At 44.8% G+C, this 25,036-nt stretch overlaps 1 protein-coding gene across 11 annotated transcripts in view; it reads right to left on the minus strand.

Annotated features, from left to right (window-relative positions):
• Myt1l (myelin transcription factor 1 like) overlaps window positions 1-25,036 on the minus strand; it is a 371,904-nt gene that overhangs the window by 42,911 nt on the left and 303,957 nt on the right. For all 11 annotated transcript variants that reach the window (XM_055624913.1, XM_055624903.1, XM_055624923.1 and 8 more), the window contains one exon: window positions 24,236-24,304. In XM_055624913.1, coding sequence (XP_055480888.1) covers window positions 24,236-24,304 — 69 coding nt within the window. The remainder of the gene's footprint in view (window positions 1-24,235; window positions 24,305-25,036) is intronic.

Below are 25,036 nucleotides of genomic sequence, written 5' to 3' on the forward strand. Positions count from 1 at the left end.
CTGCCTTTTTCAAGGTTGCCTAGGGCACTAGCTTGCTTTTTGGAAATGCTGAGATCACAGAATGCCTTCAGAAGCATAGGCCCGGCCTGGAGCTGCACCTCCCTGAATTTGTGCAGAGAAGCTCCCACCTCTGAAACTCCAGAGGCAGATGAGGGTTTTCCATAGCATGACACTCAGGATGCGGGTACAATGAGACAACCTGCACATTCCCAAATATTAGTAGCTATTGGGCCAGACTTGCTGACATAGATAACACACAAAAACAAAATACTTGATTTTTGGTTCTAAGCCCTTTCTTTTGTAATTACCAAACGAATACCAAACCAATAAATAGCAAATAGTTATTTAAATGCGCTCCACTTAATTTTTAGCTAAAGAGCTGAAGAGGGTTAGGCCTCTGGTACAAATGTTTCATTATGTAAAAGAGTCTGAGAGGCCTAGCAGTGACTCCCAGCTCACGGATTCAGGGAGCCCTGCAGCTCCAGGAGGGAAATGAAACCCATTTGACGGGTTGAGAAGCTTGTCAGTTGATGCCCAATATGGTGGTCACCTAACCCTGGGAACATGTTCTCAGACGCATCAGTGGTGGTTTGGCACTGCACCGATGTCAGAGACAGATCTAGGTGGCATAGCCTGCTATATGCCAAGGCTCTGTGGCATGTGCATGATCTAGCTTCCTGTTCCAGTGTTAGAAACCTGTATGACACATTACTTCACTGGGTGCTACAGGCCATTGTGGCACCATATTCTACACATGCCAAAGCACAAAGTATGGTAAAAACACACCAAATCCCATGATAGTCCCGAGGACCACCATAGTGTATGCTGTCCATCACTGACCTAGCCAGAGCTAAGCAGGGCCGGACTAAGTGTCCTGCCCAGAGTATATAAGACATTTTGTAAAGCGCATTTAGATCCCAGGCTTACGGCACAACCCATTGGGGATAGGAACTTTTCGAAGTCAGTCTAATGCTGATGAGGAGATCACAAGCTTGCTATCAGCATGGAGTAACCTCTGACATGCACTGAGTAAATGCAACCTTTAGCCATGGACTCGTTGGTCCCACAGTGATCCTGGTGTTAGGGATAGAGGACCCATCTCAGAATTGATGAGAAGCCTGGCCGTATTTGATTCATATCTGTGGACCACTGGAGCTCAAGCTTGGCCCAAGGTCGGTACCCAGGCTGTGTGGCAGCTGGACTGGCATGCTGCATGCAGCTCTGTTCTTGTGTCTCAATCATGCAGCTACACGTCTTAATGAGAGTCATGTGTGTGGGTCATGCTGCCCTTGGAGGCTCTGGGAAGACGCCTAACTCGGACCCCAACACTGTGACCTACTGCACGGCTGGAGGATGTCCCAGGAACATCAGCAGTGGGCTCCTGTCAGGGCGGCAGAACGTACCTAGCACATCCTGACGTCCCATTCACTTAACAGGATGTGTCCATGGGAAACTGCTGCCAGAGCACATGCACGTCCAGCAGCAGGGGACCAGCTAAACAAGAGGCGGGGCAGCCGCAGTCAGAACCCATGCAAAAAAAAAAAAATACAAAAGGTGACTAGTGCAGCGGGCTCAAGGCAACAGAAACCACCATTCCTAACCTCTCGCCATGTATGGCAAGCAAAGAACACGTCACACTGCTCATGGTGGCTGCCGGGGCTCCACATCCCACATGCGAGGGAGTTTCATCCAGTGCTGGAAGGTGGGGCTGGGCTGAGGAATACTCACCTTCTGTCGATAACGCTGCGCCCTAAGTCGGCGCCACGGTCAAAGAGTTTAGTGGAGGCTTTTGTAGGGGACTCTCTGGCCCCGGGTGCAGGGTGGAGGTATGTGAACATAACTGCACCTATTCTACTCCACACATAATTGCACAGTCCAAAAGTATTTTCAGAAAGGAATGAAAAGGCACCAATGCACTCATCCAATAATCTTTAAGCAGACTTGTCAAATATCCATGATATCCTACTATCTTTCAATGGAAGTACAGTAAGAGGGGACAGGGAGGGAGGGGTAGAAATCCACATCCAGAGTTTCTCACGACAACGCTCAAATTCTCAACCATGGAGAACTGGGCCCCATACCAGACAGATCGACGGTCTGACTTATCTGCAGTGCTCTTCCACCTCAACCACTACCAGCAGCTTGCACTTGTTCACATATAAACTCAGGGATGGAGAACGTGCCAGGCAAGTTTCCCAAGGATACTAAGGCTCAGAGTGTAGGAGAGACCCATCCCATTGGCTCCCACCCAGATTGTGGGGTGGAGGACGGAGGGAATGCTGCATGGCTGGCCACTGCTCAAGCTGTAAGTGCACACGGAGGCACTGGAAGCTAGCTCCACTTCTCGGACTACATGGCTCCATGCTCTTTTTCAGTTAAAAGCAGGAGGAGTTTGAGTAATTTGGAATCAGGTTGGTTTCTGAAGGCTGATGACCCCTGGGACAGCAGAGAGATGACCGAGCTACCTGTTGGGTCGTACATTTGGTTTTAAACTAAACAGTCACTCAATGGTTACTTCTAATATTTAATCTTACTCTTGTTTGTCATATTTTCTGTGCTTGGGGGTCATTTATTTACTTTCTTGGGATGCGAACACAGGGTCTTCTATATTGCTGGGACTAGCCTCAACCCCCACATCCTCCTGGTTCAGTTTCTGAGTCCTGGGGAGAGGCACGCACTACCGCATCCAACCAGGAGCCTGTGTTTTCTAAAGCTTCTCTGCTGACCTCACATGAAGCCCCAGGGAGATAAGCATTTCATGCTATTCTGGACTCTGGGATGACTGATGTCTTCTGCTCAGATACCACCTCCCTATTTTTTCTTCTTTATGTCATTCAAATCTCATTTTCCAGCTTACTTTCCACCTTTTAGTACCTTAGCATAAAAAATGTCCATTCTTCTACCAGAAACACCTACATTTCTCCCTGGTCTTAACACAGTTTGTTTGTTCAAATTAGTAAGAGTGTCCATAGACTTGATTTTGTAATATATTTTAGAAATAAATTAATCAAATTCCTTATTTTACAAGGAAGAAAACATATTCTATTTTAAGAATTCTACAGCAGTGAGACAGGTTTTATAGAAAGCTCTCTTCTACCTCCTCCTTCCTGGCATTTTCTTTGATTAGAGTCTTTTTGTTGTTTCTTTTGGTTTTTCTGTTTTGAAACAAGGTCTTTCTTGTGTCGGTTGCATAGGCTGGCTTAAACTTGTGATCTTTCTGCCTCAGTCTCCCATATTCTGGGATGATAGCTGTATTCCCCATGCTAGGTCATGAGCAGATTTTCTAGATGTCAGCCTCCATCCCTGCTTTGTGTGCCTGGTCTTTATCCCAGGTGCTCATGTGCTACTATGCTTGTACTTTCCATGCTCTGAGTCCCACAGACCTCTCAGGGCTTATGGAATGGGGAGAGTGTGAGAGATTATGGTAACACGAAATGAGCTTTAAGGAAAAGTAATAAAGAGCCATCAGTGATGTCAAATAGTCAAACTCTGCCCAGTTCCCACACCTTCCCTTTGAGTTCTAGGAGGGTTGGTCAGAGAGCTGGAGTCAGGTCAGTGCAACTACCACAGAACCCATGCCCTGAACCTGGACTGGGTGAAGTGGACTCCACCAGTGTGTGTTCAGTAGTAGGAGAAACTCAAGCATAAGGGTGCAGTGAGTGTAGTGGGGGCGAAGAGAGGAAGAGGAGGTGGAAGGCAGTGTTGAAAAGCTATTGAGGGCTGAGAGCACACAGGACTAAAAGCTACCGCATGGTTTTCCCTGTGACTGGGAGCTCTCCCAGGCATGTCCAGAAGGCAGAGGCGTCTCCAGGAGGTGCCTTGACTACAGATTTCTAACTTAGAGGACCTGGATCTGGAAGAACAGGTATTCTCTTCCTAGGGAACCCAAGAAAGTGTTGTCCACTGTGGGGCCTGCCAAAGAATATAGAGAATCTCCCATCCAGGGCTTGTTTGAAGAGAAGACTGAGAAAATAGGCTGCATGAAGAATAGATGAGATTCCATGGACATAATGAAAAGCAAGCCACAGCAGAGTGGGAAGGAAGACTTGCTGAGACCCAGGACCTGAAGATTACATTGTGCCTGATACCTTCTTCCATGACTAGATTGTAAAAGACCAGTAGAGTCATAGCAACGTGGAGTGCCTGCCCCTCTTGTACACTCCCATGGTGAAAAACAGGTAGGACCACATTCCAAAAAGACCAGAAATGCTGTCTGAATGTGAAGTACTGGGGGTCATTTAGCTCAGAGAAAAGAGGACTCAAGGGGGAACAATGGTACTGTCATAAATATGTCTGAAAAGCAAGTCTCAAAAGAGAAGTAGACAGACCTCCCAGTACTTGCTCATAGGGACTAGCCCCTCAGAAGAGTACTCTGACCTTGGCTGACTAACACAGCGGAGGGGGCATCTTCTCTCCCAGAGACATGAGAGGGCACACTGGTAAGTTCAAAGAAGTGTGAGATCCCCACTTTAAAAACAACACCTGCTGGTGACCTGAAAGACCTTTTGGGCTGAGTCTCCAAGTGTGTTAACAATGCAGGACAGCTGCCCACAACAAATACTCATCTCTAGCTATGACATGCTGTAAGAAGCATGAGGGCGGGGGTTTTCTGATGTTTGAGGGTAGAGGCATACAGGATCCTTTTACAGACATCTTGAGAAATAGCCACCATGAGGGGAAGGTCCCCACAGTTAATGACTCTGTCCCTTTGGTCTTCTCCTCCACTAAGCAACCTCCAATGACCTCTAGGGCAGTGGTTCTCAACTATGGGTCATGACCCTTTTGGGGATCCCATATCAGATATCCTGCAATATCAGATAAATACATTTAATTCATAACAGTAGCAAAATCACAGTCATGAAGTAGCAAGGGAATACTTGTGTGGTTCGGGGTTAGCACAACATGAGGAACTATATTAAAAAGTCCCAGCATTAGGAAGTTGAGAACCACTGCTCTAGGGTAAAGGCTTCCCCCTTCCATCATTTTTGGTATCTCTCTCTGGCTTCCCACTTATGTGGGAAGCTGTGTCCATCTGTCCTCTACTTTCTATGATAAAGCTCCCTAGGACAGGGCTGAGTGGTGACATCTCCCACCTGGTTCCATTCATTCCTGCTGCCACACTAGCACTCAGGGTCTCTGGAGCAAAGGGAGGGGGAAGTATAGTGAACCCTCTCACCAGGCCTCAGTAATTCCACGGCAGCCACTAGGCTCTTGTTTTCTGACTTGTAAACCTAAAACCTAAAGAGCAGGTAGTCAGTGGCCTTAGGGTATAGCCTGTCTGAATGTCCTTCCTGTTGTCTACTGAACTGCAGGTAATTCAGGTCATGGCACATCCTGCTTCACCCTTAGCTTTCTTTCCAGCAGGAGCCTTCACTGTGCATCTGCTGGAAGTCCTTGCTCTGTGGGTCCAGTGTGCTGTCCTCTAAGCCACTTTTCCTGGAGAAGTTTTACTGAAGGCCACTTCTCCATGGAGCCAACCCATTAAGCCGAAAAGCTATTTCACTGAGTCCTGGTATGGCTCCTGGTATCTAGATCAGAGGTTAGGCCAGGCTGGAAGGCTCAGCTCCTGCTTTGAAGAATATCCAGGGAAGCAGAATCTACCCGTAACTTGCCTGTGGATGGTAGGCTGTAAAGCATGTGTGTCCATCTAGGGCCTGGTCCCCTGCAGAAACCCTACAGAGTCTTTCAGGCTCAGTGACCTTGTGGAGCTCACAGCACTGTGGAAATAGACTCACCTAGACTTACTTAGTGTTGAAGCTCCACATTCTGAGTCGATTTTTTTTTTTTAGCTTTACAGACATATCAAGCATACAGAATTGTAGTTAGAGCCACAGAACTCAGATGTATGCAAGTCCAGATCTGGTTTTGTTTTATATTTTAATATCATCTAGGTTTTTGAGAACCCTGTATTTCCTGTAGCTCCTGACCTTTGGTAATTGCTAAGAGACCAGCTAGAGTTCCCTGGGCAGAAGGATACCTGTGGCCTCTGGAGGGGTGGGCTAATTGGCTTTCGATGGTCTAGATAACCAGCCACTCAGCCATAGTCACTGTGCTTGAAGCAAACTGTCCATATCCTACCAGATCCTCACTCCTGTTTTTCCTGACCCAGAGCTGCTGCCTTCTCTCAGGGAGGACGTAAAGAAGCATGAGGGATTTTTCTCAGAATGAGAAGTACCCACCTGTTCAGCTTGAGAATCAAGGCATTATTCGCTAGAAAATTGAGGCCTTACTCACTATGCATGTGTGTATGCATGGGAGGGGGCAAGCGTAGAGGAGAGAGGCCTGGGGAGAGAGGACATGCACTGCAGGAATACAGAAGAAAAACAAAAAAGAAATCTCTGTAGAAAAGGGGAGGGGCAGGGGAAGAGGAGAGAGGGGCAACGGGGAGAGGATCAAGCCCAGGCCGAAGAACACGTATTGGAAAACAGATAGGACATCTATTTAATACAGGTTTAGGACAAGGAGAGCCAGGGCAATGGAGTTTTGACAGAACAAAGAGGGGGTGGTAAAGACATAGCTGGCTATGTCTAGGCTTTCCTCATTGTAGATGATACTGATGGTAAGAGAGAGGGGGTAGGCAAAGAAGGAGGCCCTACTTTAGCAGGAAGAGGAGGACAGGGAAAGATGGTAGGTAGCCTGGACTGCCACCTTCTGAGTTACAGACCCTGGCTGTGGTGTTAGGAAGGCATGAGCACTTAGAAGCCAGGTGAGCCACATTGGGACCTCAGAGGCACTCTACCTCTGAGTTCACAGTGTCTATTCTTATATTTCCCCTTCCATGAGGAGTTCTACTATTAGGAATTTGGCTCAAACATCTGCCGGGCTCCTCTGAGCTGCCAACTACCCAGTCTTAACAAGCATTCTTGTCCTCAAGGGTGAAGTAGCATGTCTGGGGAGAAGAAGCAAGTTTGTCAGGAAGACAATGGCAGGAGTCCAGTCAAGGGGGGGGGCAGATGTCAAAAGCAATGGAGTACATAGGCTTGGGGGGAGGAGAGGAAGTAGGGAAGAACAGGACTTGGGCAGCCCTAGGCTTTTGAGCACATTGCAGGATCTATGCAATAAAAGCTTGGTGATTAAAAATAGATATCCTCATTAATGCAAACATATAGGCTCAGGCGCTTGCTGTACACAGCCTTCACGGAATTCACTATATTCCATTAATATGAGAATCTCAACAGTTCAGAATACAAGAACATGCTGTGGGTTGTCTGACATGCTAAGCACACATATTAACAGCATCTTTACTTACTGACCCTTTAATGGCTTTGGCTACTTTTAAGGAAATCATTTCAAGACGTGCCTGCCCCAGTATGCACATTAACAGAAGTGTTACCTGCTAATACAAAAAATTTGTCTCTTAGGAAGAGACTCGGATTTTAATAATGATTTGTCTTATGTAAGCTATAAGGGAGGAATAGGTATGACAAGGAAGGGAGGGAGGGATGAAAGGAGGGAAGAGGAAGGAGGGAGGGGAGTACGGCATGATGGGGAAATTGCTCAGAAGATAAGGCTGTCCTAGCGACATGGCCAGTGCCTGTGTGGAGCAGCCTAAGGGCCTCCTTTCCACTCAGGATGCTGGCAGATGTGGCCAGCCTGAGAGAACCTTTGGAAACCTCCTGCTGCAGTGGGGGCGGTCTGCATTCTGCCTGTTCTGTGCACACTGTGCCAGGCTAGGCCTGCCCTGAGGCTGCAAAGGGAAGCAGGAAGAGGGAGTGAGTTGCTATGGCAACCCGGTTGCCAGGCTCCCAGTCTCCTCAGTCATCCCTGTGGTGCAGGCTGATTCCTCAATGTGCAAGGTTTTTGTGTTTCCTTTTAAAGGCTAGATCAGGTTCCTTGGTGCTGAGCAGCCAGCACTGAAGGAGTGGGGAGGTGCTCTGAGGGTAGGTGGCCTCATGTCCCAGGGATGGTGGAGACATTCAATGAAGTGGGCTTAGCTCACTGTGTGTTTTAAGGAGTGTAGAGAACAGGAAAGATGTACAAATACAGAATCCATTAACAGATTCCTGGGCTCTGAACCCCCCTGCACAGAGAGGCTGTGTTGTAGGCAGGCAGCCGCTAGCACAGGACTAGGCTTGGGTCTACTTAAGTTCAAGTATGAACCCCAGCCCTTGCCCTCACAGGCTTCCTTAGAATCCTAGACTCTGGGGCCTCTAGAGAGAAAGGTTGCCCTGCAGATAGACTGTGGCATAGACCACCAGTGGGGTGTCCCAGTCAGCTTGATTCAGAGATCTGATGGCATTCTTGTGTTCTACACTGAACACAACATCACTTGCTGTACTTCTTTTTGCTCATGCCATTGTGCCTATATAAAGCATGTACACTGGAGTTCTATGTTTTTGGGCGCTTAAGGATTGCCCTATGCTCACTTTAAAAGTGGAGAACCAGGGCACAGCCTTTGGAAAGTGCATTGGGAGGAGGGTCTCCCAGACACCAGGCCTCCTCTTCTCATCAACCTAATGAATCACTCTAAGCTTACCCTTCTGTGTTGACTCTCTCTCTCTCTGTGCATGCACAAATGAATCTGCATATCATGTATTCATGATGTATGGGCATATATTTCTATGTGTGTGGTATGTGTACATATCATATAGGATATAGTGCATGTATATATAGAGTGTGCATGTATACACATATGCTAAACATGCAAACGAGCATGTGCATATATTCATATTAGTGCTTACATGTATGTACATAAACACAGTGTATGCATGTATATACATATATATACATGTGACATGTGCTTGTGCATGGGTGTTCATATGTACAAATTGATGTGTGTATAATGAGTGTAAGTGTGCATGTGTAAGTATGTGTCTTTTACCACAGAGATATGATGACATGTCTTTCATGCTTCTGTAAATTCACCCTGAAGGGAGTGCTCTTCTCTGAAGATGGAGAGATATGAAGTTCATACTCAGCCTGTCTGTTCTCTGTCTCTTGCCCATCTGGAAGGAAATAAGATCTGGGCTGGGAACCATGATGCATCCCCTGAGGGATACATCCCTGTGTTTGACCAGGCCCCTTGCATAATTTGGATTGTTTTGCTCTAGAGAGACCTACGTGTCTATACAGATCATCAGTGCCTATTGCAGAAAAAAGAAAGCCAGCAATACTTCTTCCTCTGGCTATGAAAGACTGAGTTAACATCACATCTTTGTGGAAAGCAGCATTAGCGAATTTATTAAAATGGAATGCTTATGTTGGAAAGTCATGCCTCAGAGAAGTCACCTTTTTGGGATAGTTTGCTGCTTGTGAAATAGTGTGCACGGTGTAGGACCCATTCATTCAGCCAGACATGTGCTTTCTTGGTTCTTTCTTCAGCTTTCCTGCCTTACCCACTCTGCCCTCAGCCATAGGCTGTAGAGATGACAAAAGGGCACACTGAAAACCAACTGTGTTATCTGGTATCCACGGAAGAGGAGCCGTACATCTGACAGACCCAAATGAGCCACCTGGATACAGGAATTTGTTTATCCACCAAAAAAGACACAGTTTTCTTGTTTCTGCAGCATGTTAATATGTATCCCATGCATATAACAAAGCTCTAAGAAAGGCTATAATTTGTACAAATAAAAAACCAGATGTACCAGGCGGTGGTGCACACCTATCATCCCAGCACTCGGAAGGCAGGGGTAAGTGGATGGCTATAAGTCTGAGGCCAGCCTGATCTACAGAGTGAATTCCAGGACAGACAAGGCGACACAGAAAAGCTCTGTCTCAAAAAACAGAGAGAAAGAGAGAGAGAGAGAGAGAGAGAGAGAGACTCCTTTAAGATTCATTTAAAGAAGAAAAGAAAAAAATATGATTTAAATGTTCAACCCAAAGCTTCCGTTTTGCTCAGGCAACATCTTCAATACTAAGACAACCCTCAAAATGTCAGAAGAACTTGGAGCAACAGAGCAGGTTCTGGGCTGGCCACCAGCAGAGTTGCTCTAGACTGGCTGAACTGAGTTCTTTGAGTTCCCTGTTGCTAAGAATCATGATACAACCTCCGGCCTCTGCAGAGTGACAGGCACATGCATGTCTGTTTGGTCCCACAAGAGCCATGTGAAGCTCCAGGCAGATATTATCACTGTGTTTTCTAGATAAGAAAACAGAAATTCAGAAAGCTTCATTAACATACTGAATCACACGTACGTAGCCAGGGAGGACAGAGTCTGAGTTAAAGATCTCTGAGTCCCTTGCTCTTTATTATAAGGTGTTGAGCTGCTGGGCTATCATGTCCATAAGGCCACTCTCTGCCACTGGTCCTCATCAGGCCTAGCACAAAGCAGACATGTAAGGACCTACTGGCTGAACTAGGTGTGTAGGGAACACTTTAAGAAGGATTAGCAAGTATAAGACACCTAGGCCATCTTCCCCAGAGAGCTCTGGGTCCAAGCATGAGGGGAGAGCACAGCTGGGCCACAGAAGAATGAAAGTAGTTTTTGTATAAGGATACCCTGTGCCATGCATTGCCGACAGCCAACCAAGGTGGAAATGGGTCAGGCTCTGGAAGGTGCCAAAGGCAGGCTGAGAAACAAGTTAATCTGTTGTCTGATAGAATAGCCCTAAAGCCAGGCCAGTCTGGTTTAGAGTCTGCAGAAGGTGGATGTCAGAGACAGGATTTCTCAATGGCTCTAACCCTGGGGGAGGGGGTCTCTGATCCACAGGGGAACACAAAGTGCCTCAATTTCCACTATGTTCTCATCCTAAAACAATGCTATCCAAAAAAGGAAAAGAAATGAAGCAAGAATTCAAAGTAGTTAGAGAAATAAAGATATGACAGAGAATAAAGATGATCAAAATATGCCAGTTGGGAAATGTTTCTGAATTTGGGGTGGGGTGGTGGTAAATGAGGATTAGATTTGAAGTGAGTTTGACGCGCTGATGGGCATTTTTATTTGATGATTTTAAACCTGATTTGCAAGTCTGATATATGAATTTTAAAATTGTACCATATTAGACAAGAACGAGAAAAAGACATATTAGGAAATGGAATTCTTTTATCTTTGAAATATTTTGATCTTGGTTGTTGAAGTTTCAAATGTAGAAAGTTTTATTTCAGTTCTTGTTGGAAATGGGTTAAATTTTAGTATGTTAATCATCTTGGTCATTTTTCCCTGATATTACCTGTCTCCTTCCTCCTATGCTCTCAGGCTTCGTCTGCCTGTTCCCCTGTTACTCTGGGCTGGCTCTGGCCTCTCTGTGCGGCAAGCTGAATTCAGTGAGGTACTATGCACAGCTCTTGTGGGCATCGGCTGCCGTTCCAAGCACTGGGAACTTCCAAGCAGACATCACTGCTTTGATCTTGACGATGACCTTCTATGACCCATATGATCTTAAGACAGTCTGTGGGCACTGCCATCACTTTGCAGATGGAAACGAGAAAGGGGGGCGGCTCATGAGGGCTACAGGGTTGAGACAGTCAAGCAGAGGTCTCACTCTGGAAGTCTGCAGTTTGATCTGTGCTGGCCCTGGCCCAGATCCCTGCCCAACATGGCCTTCAGCTGAAGCACTCTGGGCATTAATACTCTGTATGGGTGTGTGTGAGGTAAATGTGCAATTTCCCTAACGTCACTCACATTCAGATATACCTCCAGGCCTTTGAGGAGACCTTTATAATGCAATTTAAACAACTGGACTAAAGTTTTAAACGGAATATTGAGGGAAAAAGAACAGTAGTAGAAAACTCTCTGTACTTGGTCTCAGCAGCTGTTCTCTTTGATGCCCATGTGCCACTGCAGTAGTTTCTGTGGTAACAGCTCTGGTCATGAATGGAAGGAAGAAAAAGAGACATGTCCTAGGGAGATGGCACAATCCCCAAGGCCACCCAAAGACAGAAGTCAGCTACTGTAGTGTCGTCCTGACAATGAGAGTCTGCACAACCACAACTCAACCATGAACGTGGCATCATCATTTGTGTTAAGAGTTCCCATGAGGAAGGCCAGAGTTAATAAACCACCTAGAAGTGGCAATTTGACCACCTGCTAAAGTCCACTCAGTGTCCAGTGTGGTTAAGCACCAACTGAGTTCTGGGTGTAGAGCACCGGACCAGAGTCAAGAGTCCTACTTTCTACTGAGTTCACAGAGAAAATTGTCCCACAGTGCGAACCTAAGCTAAAAACAGTGTGTGCTCAATCTAAAATAAGCAAACGGAACCAGATGCCCAACAGATATGCTTTTCAGTGTTGGGTGACAGGCTCTGGGATGTAGGGTACACTCAAAGCTATTTGGTCTGATGAGTTTTAAGCAGCAAAGCTCTGACATGCCCACTATTTTTAAATATCATGTAAACGATGCTAGAGCGTAGGGATGCATTGGATAATCTTGCAGGAAGGATAACCAAGCACCTCAGGAGCTCTCAACTAAGATGCAGAACTCAGGGAGAGAGGTCAGGTGGGAGAGCCAAAAGGTTATTCAACTCACCCCAAGGTAGAAGAAATGTTCAAAATACCCAGATTCTCATCATGCTGCCCCCACAAATAACCCAGTTTTTGAGACTTGGCAAACACACACGAGTTTCAATGGAAAGGTCCCAGTGGCTAATTCTAGGAAGTCTCAGCTGGCTTCCTGTTCTGCAGAGTTCAGGTCAGCTACTCACAGAGGAAGGGGTGTCATGCTGCCTCGCTTCTTCACAGTTGAAAGACTGATTTCATTTTGGTAGGGATGTCACTCTGCTGACTTCAGGTGACACTGGCTACCTCGCCTGTACAGCAACACACTGTAGGTGAAGACCTGGCACAACACTAAAGGACAAGGAGGTTTTCTTGATGGACAAGGTAGCTTCCATTTCAGTATTTGGTCTACAAGCCGGCAATGTCTGTGTATCCTCCAATCTTTACTCAGTAGCTGTTGGTCCTGGTTCAGGGCTGAGAAGTTTATGGGGCAGCAGAATGTGATGTAGCATCATTCTTTGAGTGCCACCCTTTTGTCATGCCTTTGTTACACTACACCTGAGTTCCACCTGACTGCCACTATGTCCACTTCTTTGTCCCTGTACACAAGGCAATGTCATCATGATGCCCATAATCTTGGGTCCATTTCCACCCAGGCAACAAGATCCTGGTGAACCTCCTGGATAATTTTTCCAAGTTTTATCACTTAGAAATGGCTACAATTCCAGAGGCTGGCTGGCCTGCGCACTGACCCATCCATTGCTCTCAACAGTTCAAAACTCTCTGGGGTCTCACAAAATTGAGTTCCACAATAAGAATACTCTGACTTTGCTCATTAATTTATTAGTCCTTGGGTTTCTAACAATGGGTTGAACATAGTGGAGAGAGATGGCCACATGTATAGAGCCTACTTCCTAGTCCATGTTGTAGACCGCAGATGACTACAGAGCACGAGGGCAAATGCTGTCTACTAGAAGAAGACAGAGCTCTCAGGAGCACATGAGTGCAAGGTGATGAGATGCAGCTGACCGTAGAACTCACCCTGTTATTCTTTTGTTGACAGGTTAGATTATGATAAACCGAAAGCTGTGAAAATCACTGTAAGAATGCATGCCTGCATGGCCAAGGGACAAAGGATATCACACTGTTTCTCAAAAATGTGCACAATTTAAATGCTTGCTTGAAGAACCAAAGGATACTTGGAGCTTCTTACCATCCTTCAAGCCCATAGGTAAAATACTCTGAAAACATGCACCTGTCTTTCTGTTTTGGGGACTCCCCTTTCCTTTCCCTCTTTCCTGTACCCTACACTCACCAGGCAACAATACAGACTTCACTCTAGATGGATGCTGTTTATGGCAAACGCTCAGGCTGCCAGTGTTTGATCTATTCCAGGAGTCAATCTCCACAAAGACATCCCTTTTCACTCCTTTCCTATGATCTTGATGGTAGAATTTTAGCCTGAGATAATCCACAGTGCAAACTCAGCATACTGCTGGTTCCACTTTCTTGCCCCATCTCATGACTCCCCCAGGTTGGGTACTCTCTCTTCCCTTATGAATTAAAGGAAACCACGTTCAATCACACTTATACAATCCCCAGTAGTTTTGGGGTCTTAGAGAATCAGAGGTCCAATTTTTATTTTTGGAATTCAGATCTACCCATGTCTGTGCTGAGAGGAGGCTAGGGCCCATCAATACCAGTTGTCTCCTGGGCCCTTACTCGTGGGCCATGTTCCTTCCCATTTGTTGTTCCCTGTTCCACTGCCTACTTTCTGTGTCCATGAGATCCTCTGCTTCCCCACCACAAGAGGAATGCAGGAAGCCACATCAGGCAATACCACCTTTTTCCTGAATGCTCTCCTAAAGACTTACAGTCTTTTAGTAGATCCAACTGCTGTTATGTTCTAGGACTTTCTCCTAGGCCCCCTGCACTGGCTTTGTTGGTATGTTCTCAGTAAGCAGCAGTATCCACCTGCGGTCTCCCAGATGTCAGAAGCCAGACAGGGAGGGACAGGGACTTGGGTTATGCACTATGACAGGGAGTGTCCTAAAACCATGAATCCCAGGAGACATGCCAGACCTCTGCTACTATGTCTACAGCGCAGATGAGAACACCTGTCCTTCTCTGAAGTAAATGACCACCTGTGGTACTTGTTGTCATAGATTTTGTCAACCTGACTCAAACTCAGGCACCTGAAAAGAGGGAACCTGAACTTGCTTCCATAATATTGGCCAGTGGGTATATTGGTGAGAGCATTTTCTTAATTGATAATTAGTGTAGGAGTGTTCTGCTTACTGTGGGTGACACCATCTCCAGGCAGAAGGGCCCGGGCTGTATAAAAAAGACAGCTAGAAAGTCAAGGGGAAGAAAGCCAACACGAGCATGCCTCTGTGTCCTCTGATTTAGTTCCTGCCTCTGGGATCATGCTTGAGCTCCTGGCTTCACTCAAAGGTACACCATAACCCTTAAGCTGAAATAAACCATTTTTTCCCCCTCAAGTTTCTGTCAGTCAGTTTCATTGCAGTAAAGGAAAAACTAACTATGCCCATCCTCACAGCATACTGGTGGTCAGGATCTGCCCATGAGAACTCAGCCCCAGAGGGGAGGAGACCACATGCCAGCCATGCAGAAGAGGCAGGAACCCCACCAGTGACACCTGCGAGGGCAACACTCGGAGCGAGCGCTGATGTCTCTCACACTGCCTTCTCAGGACAAAGCTTTGGAAATGAGGCCCTACGTTAGACAACTACGAATGTAAGAGCATGGAGTCACTGTTAAGCAGAAAGGCACGCTGCAAGATTGTGACTAATCAAAACACCAACATTTGATTATTAATATTTTCCTTTTCCTCGCTTAATCATTTTTAATTTGTATTAGTTTTAGTCTCAGCTTCCTTACTTCATGAATAGTGTATTTTCTCCCTCACATATGTCAGTAGTTAGTATTTTATACACTGTCTTACTTAATTTTCAATGGCTGTGGCAAAACACCATGACCAAGGCAACTTATAACAGAAAGTGTCTAATTTGTGGTTTACAGTTCCAAAGGGTGAGAGTCCATGGCCATCGTATGGGGAGCACGACAGCAGACAGACAGCTGTTGCACTGGAGCAGTAGCTCAGAGTGTACATCCTGTTCCACAAGCACAAGGCAGAAAGAGGGAAGGAGGAAGAAAGAGAGGAAATAGCATAGGCTTTTGAAAAGTCATTGTGAATGTCCCCGGATTGTTGCCCAGGGAGAGCACAGGCCATGGTGAAGAAAAAGTGGTTTAGCATATCAGACATGCAGACGAGTTAAATCCAGTGGTACTGTCAGAAGAGTCCCTTCCCAGGCCTCTCATACCTGCACGCACTGTGCCCTGTTTATCAAAAATTTCCAACCCAGAAAAAGCTGAAAGAGAACTGTGGCTACTTCTGAGCATGTCAGGAAAAAATATCCTCCAAAATTCTTGTCAATAATTTCCCAAAGGGAACATCTACTTAATTTCCAATTTTATTCATTTTGCTCTAAATAACTATAACTTAGTGAAGTCTTTGCACGATGAAAATCTCAGATTTACAATTAAAGTCCAGCCTAACTGCTTATGAGTGACTAGACTTTCTGTTCTCACTCTGCATGAGGCCTGGCATCTGGTATGGACCGGAAGCCCCTCAAATCAAAGTCTCTTGCTTCTCAGAATTACCCCAGAGGATCCAAGGGTGAGATAAAAATAGGCTTATTCCTAATAAGTAGGAAAGGCCAGATTTAACAGGCAATGAAATATGGAGAGCACTTAGACGAACTGTGTGTCATGAGAGGAAAATGCATGGACCAATAATCACAAAGTGTGTGTGTGTGTGTGTGTGTGTGTGTGTGTGTGTGTGTATAAACTTAAAGTATGTACTTCTAACAATAAAAATTCAAACATAATTGAAATACTTCTAACAGTACATACTCAAAATTAAAAGGAATATGACATTTTTATTTGGCTAATATGCATCACATACACTATAATTTCAATACTCTTTTCAAACAAGAAACAAGTAATGTCACTTTTGTCTTTGTTTAAAAGTAAGCAATATCATTCAGTAGTTTTCAATATCTGAATTAAATACTTTATAATTTCTATGCAAGAAGTTAAGTGTGCCTCAAGGTCTTACTAAGAATTATATATATCTACATATTTTTTTTTTTCAGAATTTAAAATATTCCCCAAGTCTGTCCTGATAAAAACCTAACAACTACCTAGTCAGCTGTAACTGAAAAATGGAGAGCAAGCTTTCTTGTCCCTGTGGAGGAAAGACCCAAAGCTTCCTTCTGTGAGTCCAGGCTTAGCAGGAGAATTGCTACAGTGCAAAGATACTCACAGTGGGTATCCAGGAAATGTAGCCAATTAAAGGTCAGCAGGATGCCAGTGTCTCCCGAAGCTATGCTCTCTTTCATGAACTTGCTGATATTTCAAGTGAGTCCCTGGCCAGCCTAGGAAGGCAGGTCCCCCACTGGGAATCCCAGGAATGGCTTAATTTTTGCTTGATATTTTTTCTTCATTGCTGTGTAAAATTTGGGGGGATCTTATCTGTGTTTATTTTCTTTTTTGCTTTTGTTTTTAATAGATGGTGATGGAGCTAAAAGATGGCAGTAAAGAGCATTGGCTGCTCTTCTTTGGACCCAGGTTCAATTCCCAGCACCCACATAGTACCTCACAATGGTCTATAACTCTCGTTCTGGGGGATCTGATGCCTTCTTCTGGTCTCCTCAGGCACCAGGCAGACAAAGGATACATAAACATAACAGCTGAAAACCACCTATACATATAAAAACTAAAAATTTGAAAAAGATGTTAGTGAAAATTTTGAGGCTTTCATTGTATTTATAAAATGGAGACGAGTTTGAAGCAGGGCATTCTCAGTCTGGCTAACCCTACTACCTCTTCAGATGGTGCCAAGGCATCTTCCGTGCACGCATGAACAACTCAACTCGCATCCTATCTTGAAAACCATCTGCCTGTCAAAGAAGGTTGGTGTTGGTTTCCTATGAGACGTCATTGTTTCAACACTGACCCACATTTTCATTCATGATGTCTGCATATGCCCTGGACTTGTGGCTATAGATCTAGGCACGGTAGAAGGGGTGCTAGAAGGTGGGAGTTATTTTATAAAGCATGCTCCTTTTCCTTTCTGTGGGGGACTAGAAGCCCAGGCAGCTTCTGGACCTAAGCTCTCAGATTTTCCCAAGCCTGAGCCACCATCCTTCCCCATGCAGGGGTCTCTTGTGGAGACAGAGCCTCCTCCATCCTTCTGCTACAGTTCAATCTCTGGGTTATACCACGCCAGGATAGCATTTGTAGTGCTGCTAGCTATTTCCTGTTGAGTCTTAGAACAATGTCTAGCTCATCCTCTTACCATAAACTACATCTTTGCTATCTCTAGCTAGCTGTATCCTCTTTCTTTTGCTGGACAAGTTATTTGTGGTAGATCAGGTTGGTGTCCATGACACTCACTTCTTGGTGTAAATGCCCACTCCCCAACATTCATTATTTGCTAGGTGGCCTTGACTGTATCCACAAATGTAACCCAAGTTCTCCTGGTTCTCAGGTACTTTTCTGTCCCAATAATCCGGTATCCCTCTTCTTGTCTGGCTGGTCTTCTGAGGATCCCTGGGTTAGTGCAGTCTTTTCCTTTGGTCTGCTGTGAGTATATGAACATGGCTTCTCCTGGGGTAGATCTTGTGCCTTATCTCTAGACATGACTTGGATATTTTTAAAGTGACTGAACAAATGTATGAATACATGCATGCATGAATAAATTTTACGCATTCTGATAATCCCTGACAATGTCTTCTCATGGTTTATACTTCTATATAGAAAGTCTATGAGCTCAGGGGGTTCTAGAGTGTCTTCCTTTCCAAAGGAACCTTGGGATGTGAGGACATGGATGCCACGGGGTCAAGGTGGCTGGGATAGCTCTACATATAAGAGTTAAATAAAGAGCATATGAGAGCTATGATGATTCATGCTGCAAAGAGCAAACAACTACAATAGAAACTCATAATGAAATAGGTCCATGGACTACACTGTGTGGACATGATTAGAACATTCCATCTAAGGTTTCAGATTTTTGCTCCCCTATACTCAGTGTGTAACTGTACAGTGTCATTCCTTTTCTATCATCATCATCAGCTTCTTCTTTCTCTTCTCCCCCTTCTCCTCCTCCTCCTTTTTCTTCATGGTCTCATTTTGTAGTCCAGGCTAGCCTTGAATTTGCCATCTTCCTGTGTCAGCAAAGTGCTGAGATTATGGGTGTGTGCTACCATATGCCTTAAAGAATATGATGTTAAATTTTTCCAAAGATTTTTTTTTTTTTTAGTGAATGAAGTTCCTATTTTGGTAACTTCTCAAACTGCAAGGGATATTGTCATTTCAGAAACATCAACTACCTTGTTAATTTTCTCTCTCTGAGAACCAGCTAGCAGTTGTTTTCCAAAGACCCAGGGATTTCTAGCTCTTTCTACTGTTGGTTATACTGACTTCCACTTCCTGAAGTACCCCAGGCTACAGATAAAGAAACAGAGGCACAGAAGACATTAACTGCTGTTAGGCTAGAGGGTCTATGCTTTGAAAAGAGTAGGCCTGTGTGTGTTCGTGTGATTACAGGGGATTCAGATGGGGGCTTCCACTTGCTCATTCCATCCACAGAAGAGGAAATGGAAAGAAAATCAGGGCAAAAATACTTGTCATGGTCCAGCATTCAGGAACTCCCCTTTGACCCTCTGTTGGATTCTAGAAGTTTATCTTGTGGAGGGCTTCCCAAGGCACATGAACATGAGGCAGAGGGGTGGAGAGAAAACAGGCCTTTTTGTCCTGTTTCACAGGAACTCAGTGATCTAGTCTGACTAGTCCACTTCACATTAGCAGTTACTGATTTGTATATTCATTTGTGTGTGCGTAGTTAAAGCAAACTACAAACACTCTAATTTTAGAATTCTACAACATTGCTCCTAACTATATTTCCGATATTAAATTTATATTAGTTGAACTGAATCACTTTGATAAAGTGACAGTATATCTTCTGAAAGCCATATCTTGCAGAGTACTTTAAAAAATTCTATATTACAAGTTCTATAAACCTTTTACAGATGTTGAATTATAGTTGGTAGAACTAGGGTTCTTGATGAACCCTAAACAGAATGCATTTAATAATTGTGAGAAATTCATTAAACTATATTTCTGTCATGGGCACTGGTACATGTGAACTGGTATGTGTGAATGCTTGTATATGTGTGCTGGATGGTCATAGCTACATATAAATCCTTCATTCTTTAATGTGTGTGTGTGTGTGTTGTGATGCATGTGTGTATGTGTGTGGGCAGGAGCACATGTGTGTGTGTGTGCTGTGGTGTGTGATGTTGTATGAATGCATGAATGTGTCTGGCTATAGTCATAGTTACATATAAATCCTTCATTCTTTAGTGTGTAGGTGTTGTGGTGAGTGTGTGTGAGTGAGTGTATGTGTATGGTCCATGGCAGACATGGGGAGGACAGAAGACAACATTGTGGAGTCAGTTCTCTCTGTCTACCTTTACATGGTTCTAGTGATGAAACTCCAGTTGCCTTAATTGTGCAGCAAAAATATTTCCCACTGAGCCATTTTGCTAGACTCATGCATGATAAGCACAAGTCTTTGTACTTCAAAGCAAGTACTTTGTCAACTAAGCTATCCTCTTAGTCCACATCCTTCATCCTTCTTGGGATATCAGCCCCTCAGGCACAGGAAGTCCAAGAAGGCAATGACATGTGAAGACCCCACTTAGGTCAAGTTTTGTCAGTGCTGCTTATCTTCTGTGAACTTTGACCAAATGGCCTATTTACCCTTGCCTAGCATTGTAAAATGAGCCCGAGCATGCTACAGCCTTTTCTCATAAGGCGACAAACTGTGATGAAGCACTATCAACTATCAAGACACTGACAAGCATGAAGTGTTTTACTGTGACAAGATAGAGCTTGTCCTGGAACTTAGGCACAGAGAGTGAGAGCAGGGGCTACATTCCAGGGCCAGTGGGGCCTGAGTCCCAACCAACTGTACATTGAGTGACAGAAGGAAGGATAACTATGCTCTAGATCAGAGACACAGTTCTCTCAAGAGGAGGTGTCCCAGGTACCCAGGCCCAAGGCAGCTGCTGAACAAATCCATTTTCCTAACAGGACAGGCAGGGCACAGTGAAGTAAAAGCAGTTTCCCCTACCCTTGCCTTCAGGGGAGATCAATTCTCACAACTTTTGGTCATAAAAGAGGCTAACTTTACACAGAGGTCGAAATGCCTTTCTGCTGAGGAAATATGGAGACCCAAAGTGAGGGCAGATGTAACAGTAAGCTCTGTGGATTTACTCTTAGAAGCAATGCACTCTCAAAACGAGGATGATCTCCTGAATGGGTAAAGCCAGCAGAGCTTCCCACCCCTTACCTAAGACATCCTGGGCACGGAATACTTGGCTAGACCATGTGAACAATCCCCTGACCCTGCCCAAGGCTTAAAGCTATACTTGCAAGCCAAAATGCCTAAAAAAATAATAACAAGCTTTAATATTTTGGTTCAGGTTTCTTGTTTGAATTCTTCATATTATAGGTTATTTTTAAAACATATACAACCTGAATTTTAAGGGTTGCATTTGGCTAAGATGTCTAAACCCCTAGAATCTAGGGGTTCATGTTTATAAAGATTAGAATCTGTAAGCACAGATGCTAAATTCAAGCAAGAAGTAGGGACTGCTGCCCCACCCCTGACCCCACAATGATTGAATCCCCCAGTCAAGTAACACAAAGCAAAGACCAAGGTGAGTCCAAAGATGCTCTCCTAGTAAGTGCTACACTCAGGGCAGCACTAGAGGTTTCCTAAGCTAATGATACACAGAAGGCAGAAGGAGCTGGCTGAAATGGAAGCCTGTTCAGTTGGGGCCACTGTCAGAGCTTATGGGTCCTGTCTAAGACTGTTTTCTTGGCTTAGACTGGATACTGAGATGGCTAAAACCCCACTTAGGCCAGCATCTGCCAGTATCTGCACCGAACATGACTCCCATATGGGTCCTTGGCCAGGAGGCTGTGGCTCTTCAAAGAAGCCACCATGGCTGTGGCTGCCCTTGGAGAATTTTAGACAATGACATTTCAAGAGGAGAAAAGTCTCTTTAGAGTCAGATTCCACATTAGTTCCTCATCAAAGGTCATCTTACTTCTCACTGTTCTGTCCTTTGCTGCTTGTGTTCTCATAGCCAGACTCATAGCCAGGGTGGGTAGAGATGTACTCAGACAAACAGTCCTCCATCCCCTGGCCCTCAAGTCTCCCTCCCCCCAGAACATGTGATGTGCATAACAGATACAAGAGGCCCGGGAGCGATTCCACAGTGCTGGTAAGATTCATGTAACATTTTAATGCATTTTTAGTTTACACGTTGTACATAATTAGGCACAAATTATTGATTTGTTCTTCAAACTATCTTACAGTGGCTGTTTTAGATGACTGAGTGGAGTTAGGAGTTGTTGGTCAGTGGGTCATTGGTCAATTTCATCTTGTTTATGGTTAAGAATGTTCTTCTAATGGTCACCTATAAAAATCCAGTGTTGGAAATGATAAGAGGAAAATTTCTAAAAAAATAAAAAAAATTCCATGTGGTAGCTGGGGTCACTTTCTAACATAGTTATTGGTAGGTAGAAGGTGTTGTAGAAATAATAACCTGGGACTCGACTTAGCTTCTCATTCAGGTGAGATGCTACTGTAAAACTGAGCAAACCTTTTGGGAATATCAGTACAAGTGCAATAGGCACACCATGAACACTTCCCAGCTGCTGTACATCTGCAACAGGATGGATTGTGCTGCTCTGTTTGGGAAAGTTCCCAGCAAACCTCCCTGGCTTCTACAAGAAGCCATCAATGAAAAGGCTGAGAGAAAAGGCTATAATGAGGGTGTGTTTATTTGTTTATTTATTTTGTGTGTAGTGGACATATTGTCAAGTAAAAATTAGCTACTTTAAATTTTAGTCTCTTTAAAGAAGACACCAAATCTTTAATTTTGAAGTTCCATTAACAGAAACAGATCATTTTAGGAAATTAATCGAGTTTAGATTTCCCAGCAGGAATTAAGCAAAGATTTCCCAACAGGGGTCAAGCAAAAAAAGGAATTATTTGCAAAGACAAGCACAGAAAATGTGTATAACTTTTAGATGAACCCAAACCAGGCAAAACTGTTTTCTGGATGGTACAGGCTTCTGGCAGGAAGAATAAAAGGAGGGCACTGGCCAAGACTACGCTGTCTGGAGCATGTGAGTGCAGTTCCTTCCTCTCGGGATGCTGGCAAGAGGACAAGCCATCTCCCAAGACGAAATGAGAGGAGAATTGTGGCTTGGAGAAACAGCAGGTCTGCCTGAAATTTTAGATGACTGGAAACATCAAGCCCAGCACTGAAAGACGTAAGCCAATGTGAACTATGCCATCAGAAAAACGTTCTGGTCCCAGGTCTCAAGACACTAAGCAGTCAGAAGCAATGTGCAAGTAACACAAAAGCTAATTTCTTGTTTACAGGCGGCCTGTTGCAAGTGGAGATTTACCAGGCTTTTGCAAAGAATTCCTCATCAAGAGATTCAAAGGAATGCTGCCATATCCTGATGTGCTGGCCAGGATCCAGGTGCAGTTGGTCACATTTTGACCATGAGGGAAATGTGGGTGGAAGCCACGACCAAAGTCGCCTGAGTGAAGTGTGCTGGACTGTTGCTCCTAAGGCTGTTGCTCTGAGGAACTAGAGCTATTTGTCCATCAGGCACTGTTTAAATGCTGCTAGACTGTAAAGCAAGAGGAAGCCCTCCAGCTGCTTACAGTTTGCGAAGACAACGGCAAGGCAAGAGTCCTGCAATTGGCAGGAGGGCTAGTTCAGGAAGACAACGGCAAGGCAAGAGTCCTGCGAGCGACAGGAGGGCTAGTTCAGGAAGTCACTGAACATGAGCAGGTGGTCTATGGCACTAGGGCCCTGGACAGGGAGCCTGAAAAAAATGACATGGGTGTCAAACAGAAGGCTACACTCAGGTCACCCCTGGACTATGGTCATGGGGCTGGGGAACAGGATGGTCAGGGGTGGGGTAGTATCTTCCTAGACACAAGCACAGGACACAGTCGTAAGGACGGTCATGTAAGCAAAGGTTATCATTTGAGGGGCAATTGCTGTCATCACATGGTGCTGTCAAGTTTGGCCTTTTGTCCTTAGATTCACCTCAAAGTCCACACTGATTGGAGTGGGTAAGGTTTCAATGCTCTTTTCATCCTCTCGCTGGCTCTTTCTGCCTGGAAGGGAGTGTGGCACACTTCATTTCAAAGGGGGACAGCCTCAGTCTGCTGGTGCTGGCACTGGGCTCATAGTTTTTTTGCCAGATTTATGTTTAAAAGTTACAAAAGAGGGGAGAAACAGCTATGGCTACTGTGTGTGTGTGTGTGTGTGTGTGTGTGTGTGTGTGCGCTTCTGTGCCAACACCACACAGATTCCTGAGTTGAACTGTCACTGGCTGGGCAGTGTTCATAATGAACAACACTTTTAAGGAACTGGCTGTTACCAGGTAGATTTTTATCCCTGATGTCCATTTTTAAAAATGTTATACAGTCATTTCCTGAATATTTGGGTGGCTCTGAGGCATTTCTCCTTGGGAGTGCATGCACATCTGAACACAAGAAATTCCAGCTAGGAAGAAAATGATACGAAAGAACTAGAGACCACCCAACTACATCAGGCACAGATATCACTGGAGACCCCTTCGCAGACAATTCCGTTTCAAACATCGCACTGATTTCTGTGAACTAACAGCAAAGAGGTTTGTAAAAGAGAGTTAGTGTCATGAATGCTTACTTGAGCTCTTGTGAACTGGTGGCCAGCATACTTCGAATGCTTTTGTCCGCCAGGGGGCAGCCGGATAGACTGTAAGACAGGCCAGGAGACACAGTGAGTGAACCCCTAGGCAGCAGCAGCACCCGAACAACAACAACACAGAGTTGAAATTAAAAGTTCAATGCAGAAGAGCAATGGGCGAGTGCTGTATACTGAAGTTTTGTATTATCAACTCTGAATGTCGTCAAGCGTATGTTTAAGGAAGCATTTAATAATCATTTTTAAAAAAAGTCAGACAAAATATACACTCTCGTTGATTTAAAATGTTGAGAAGAATTTTGTGAATTTAGGTAGTCTAAGATAGACAATCTGTGTGTAACATGGAAGTTAGCATGCTTTTGAAGGGCAGCATACAGCACTCAGAGGGTTGACACAGAATTCAACATTTGTACTTTGACAGCATTGTTGAGGTAAGCTGAAAACAATAAATTGAAAAGACAGAATCCACCATGAGAAAAATGAAGTCACACCTTCTGTGTGAGGCGTAATTACCAGTCACATGACCACTCCCATCACACCCTGGAGTTGGACATCTGCCACCAAACAAAAACAAAGACAGCCAGAATAGTAAGTATGTTTAAAAAATACTTTTAAAGTTTCATTGTTTCCAGTTTAGCTGCAATGTCTGCAAGGGATGTTAAGCACCCTGGAGAAAGCTGCAAAATGCACAGGGTTAAATGAAATGGCGCCTCCACACAGTAGAGCATCGCTGAGAACAAGCAGGCGCAAGGCAGCCTCGGACTCTGTTCAACTGCAGCGGAA

The sequence above is a fragment of the Psammomys obesus genome, unplaced genomic scaffold, assembly GCF_907164565.1.
Source record: "Psammomys obesus unplaced genomic scaffold, mPsaObe1.curated_primary_1811, whole genome shotgun sequence".
In the NCBI taxonomy this organism is placed as follows: Eukaryota; Metazoa; Chordata; class Mammalia; order Rodentia; family Muridae; genus Psammomys; species Psammomys obesus.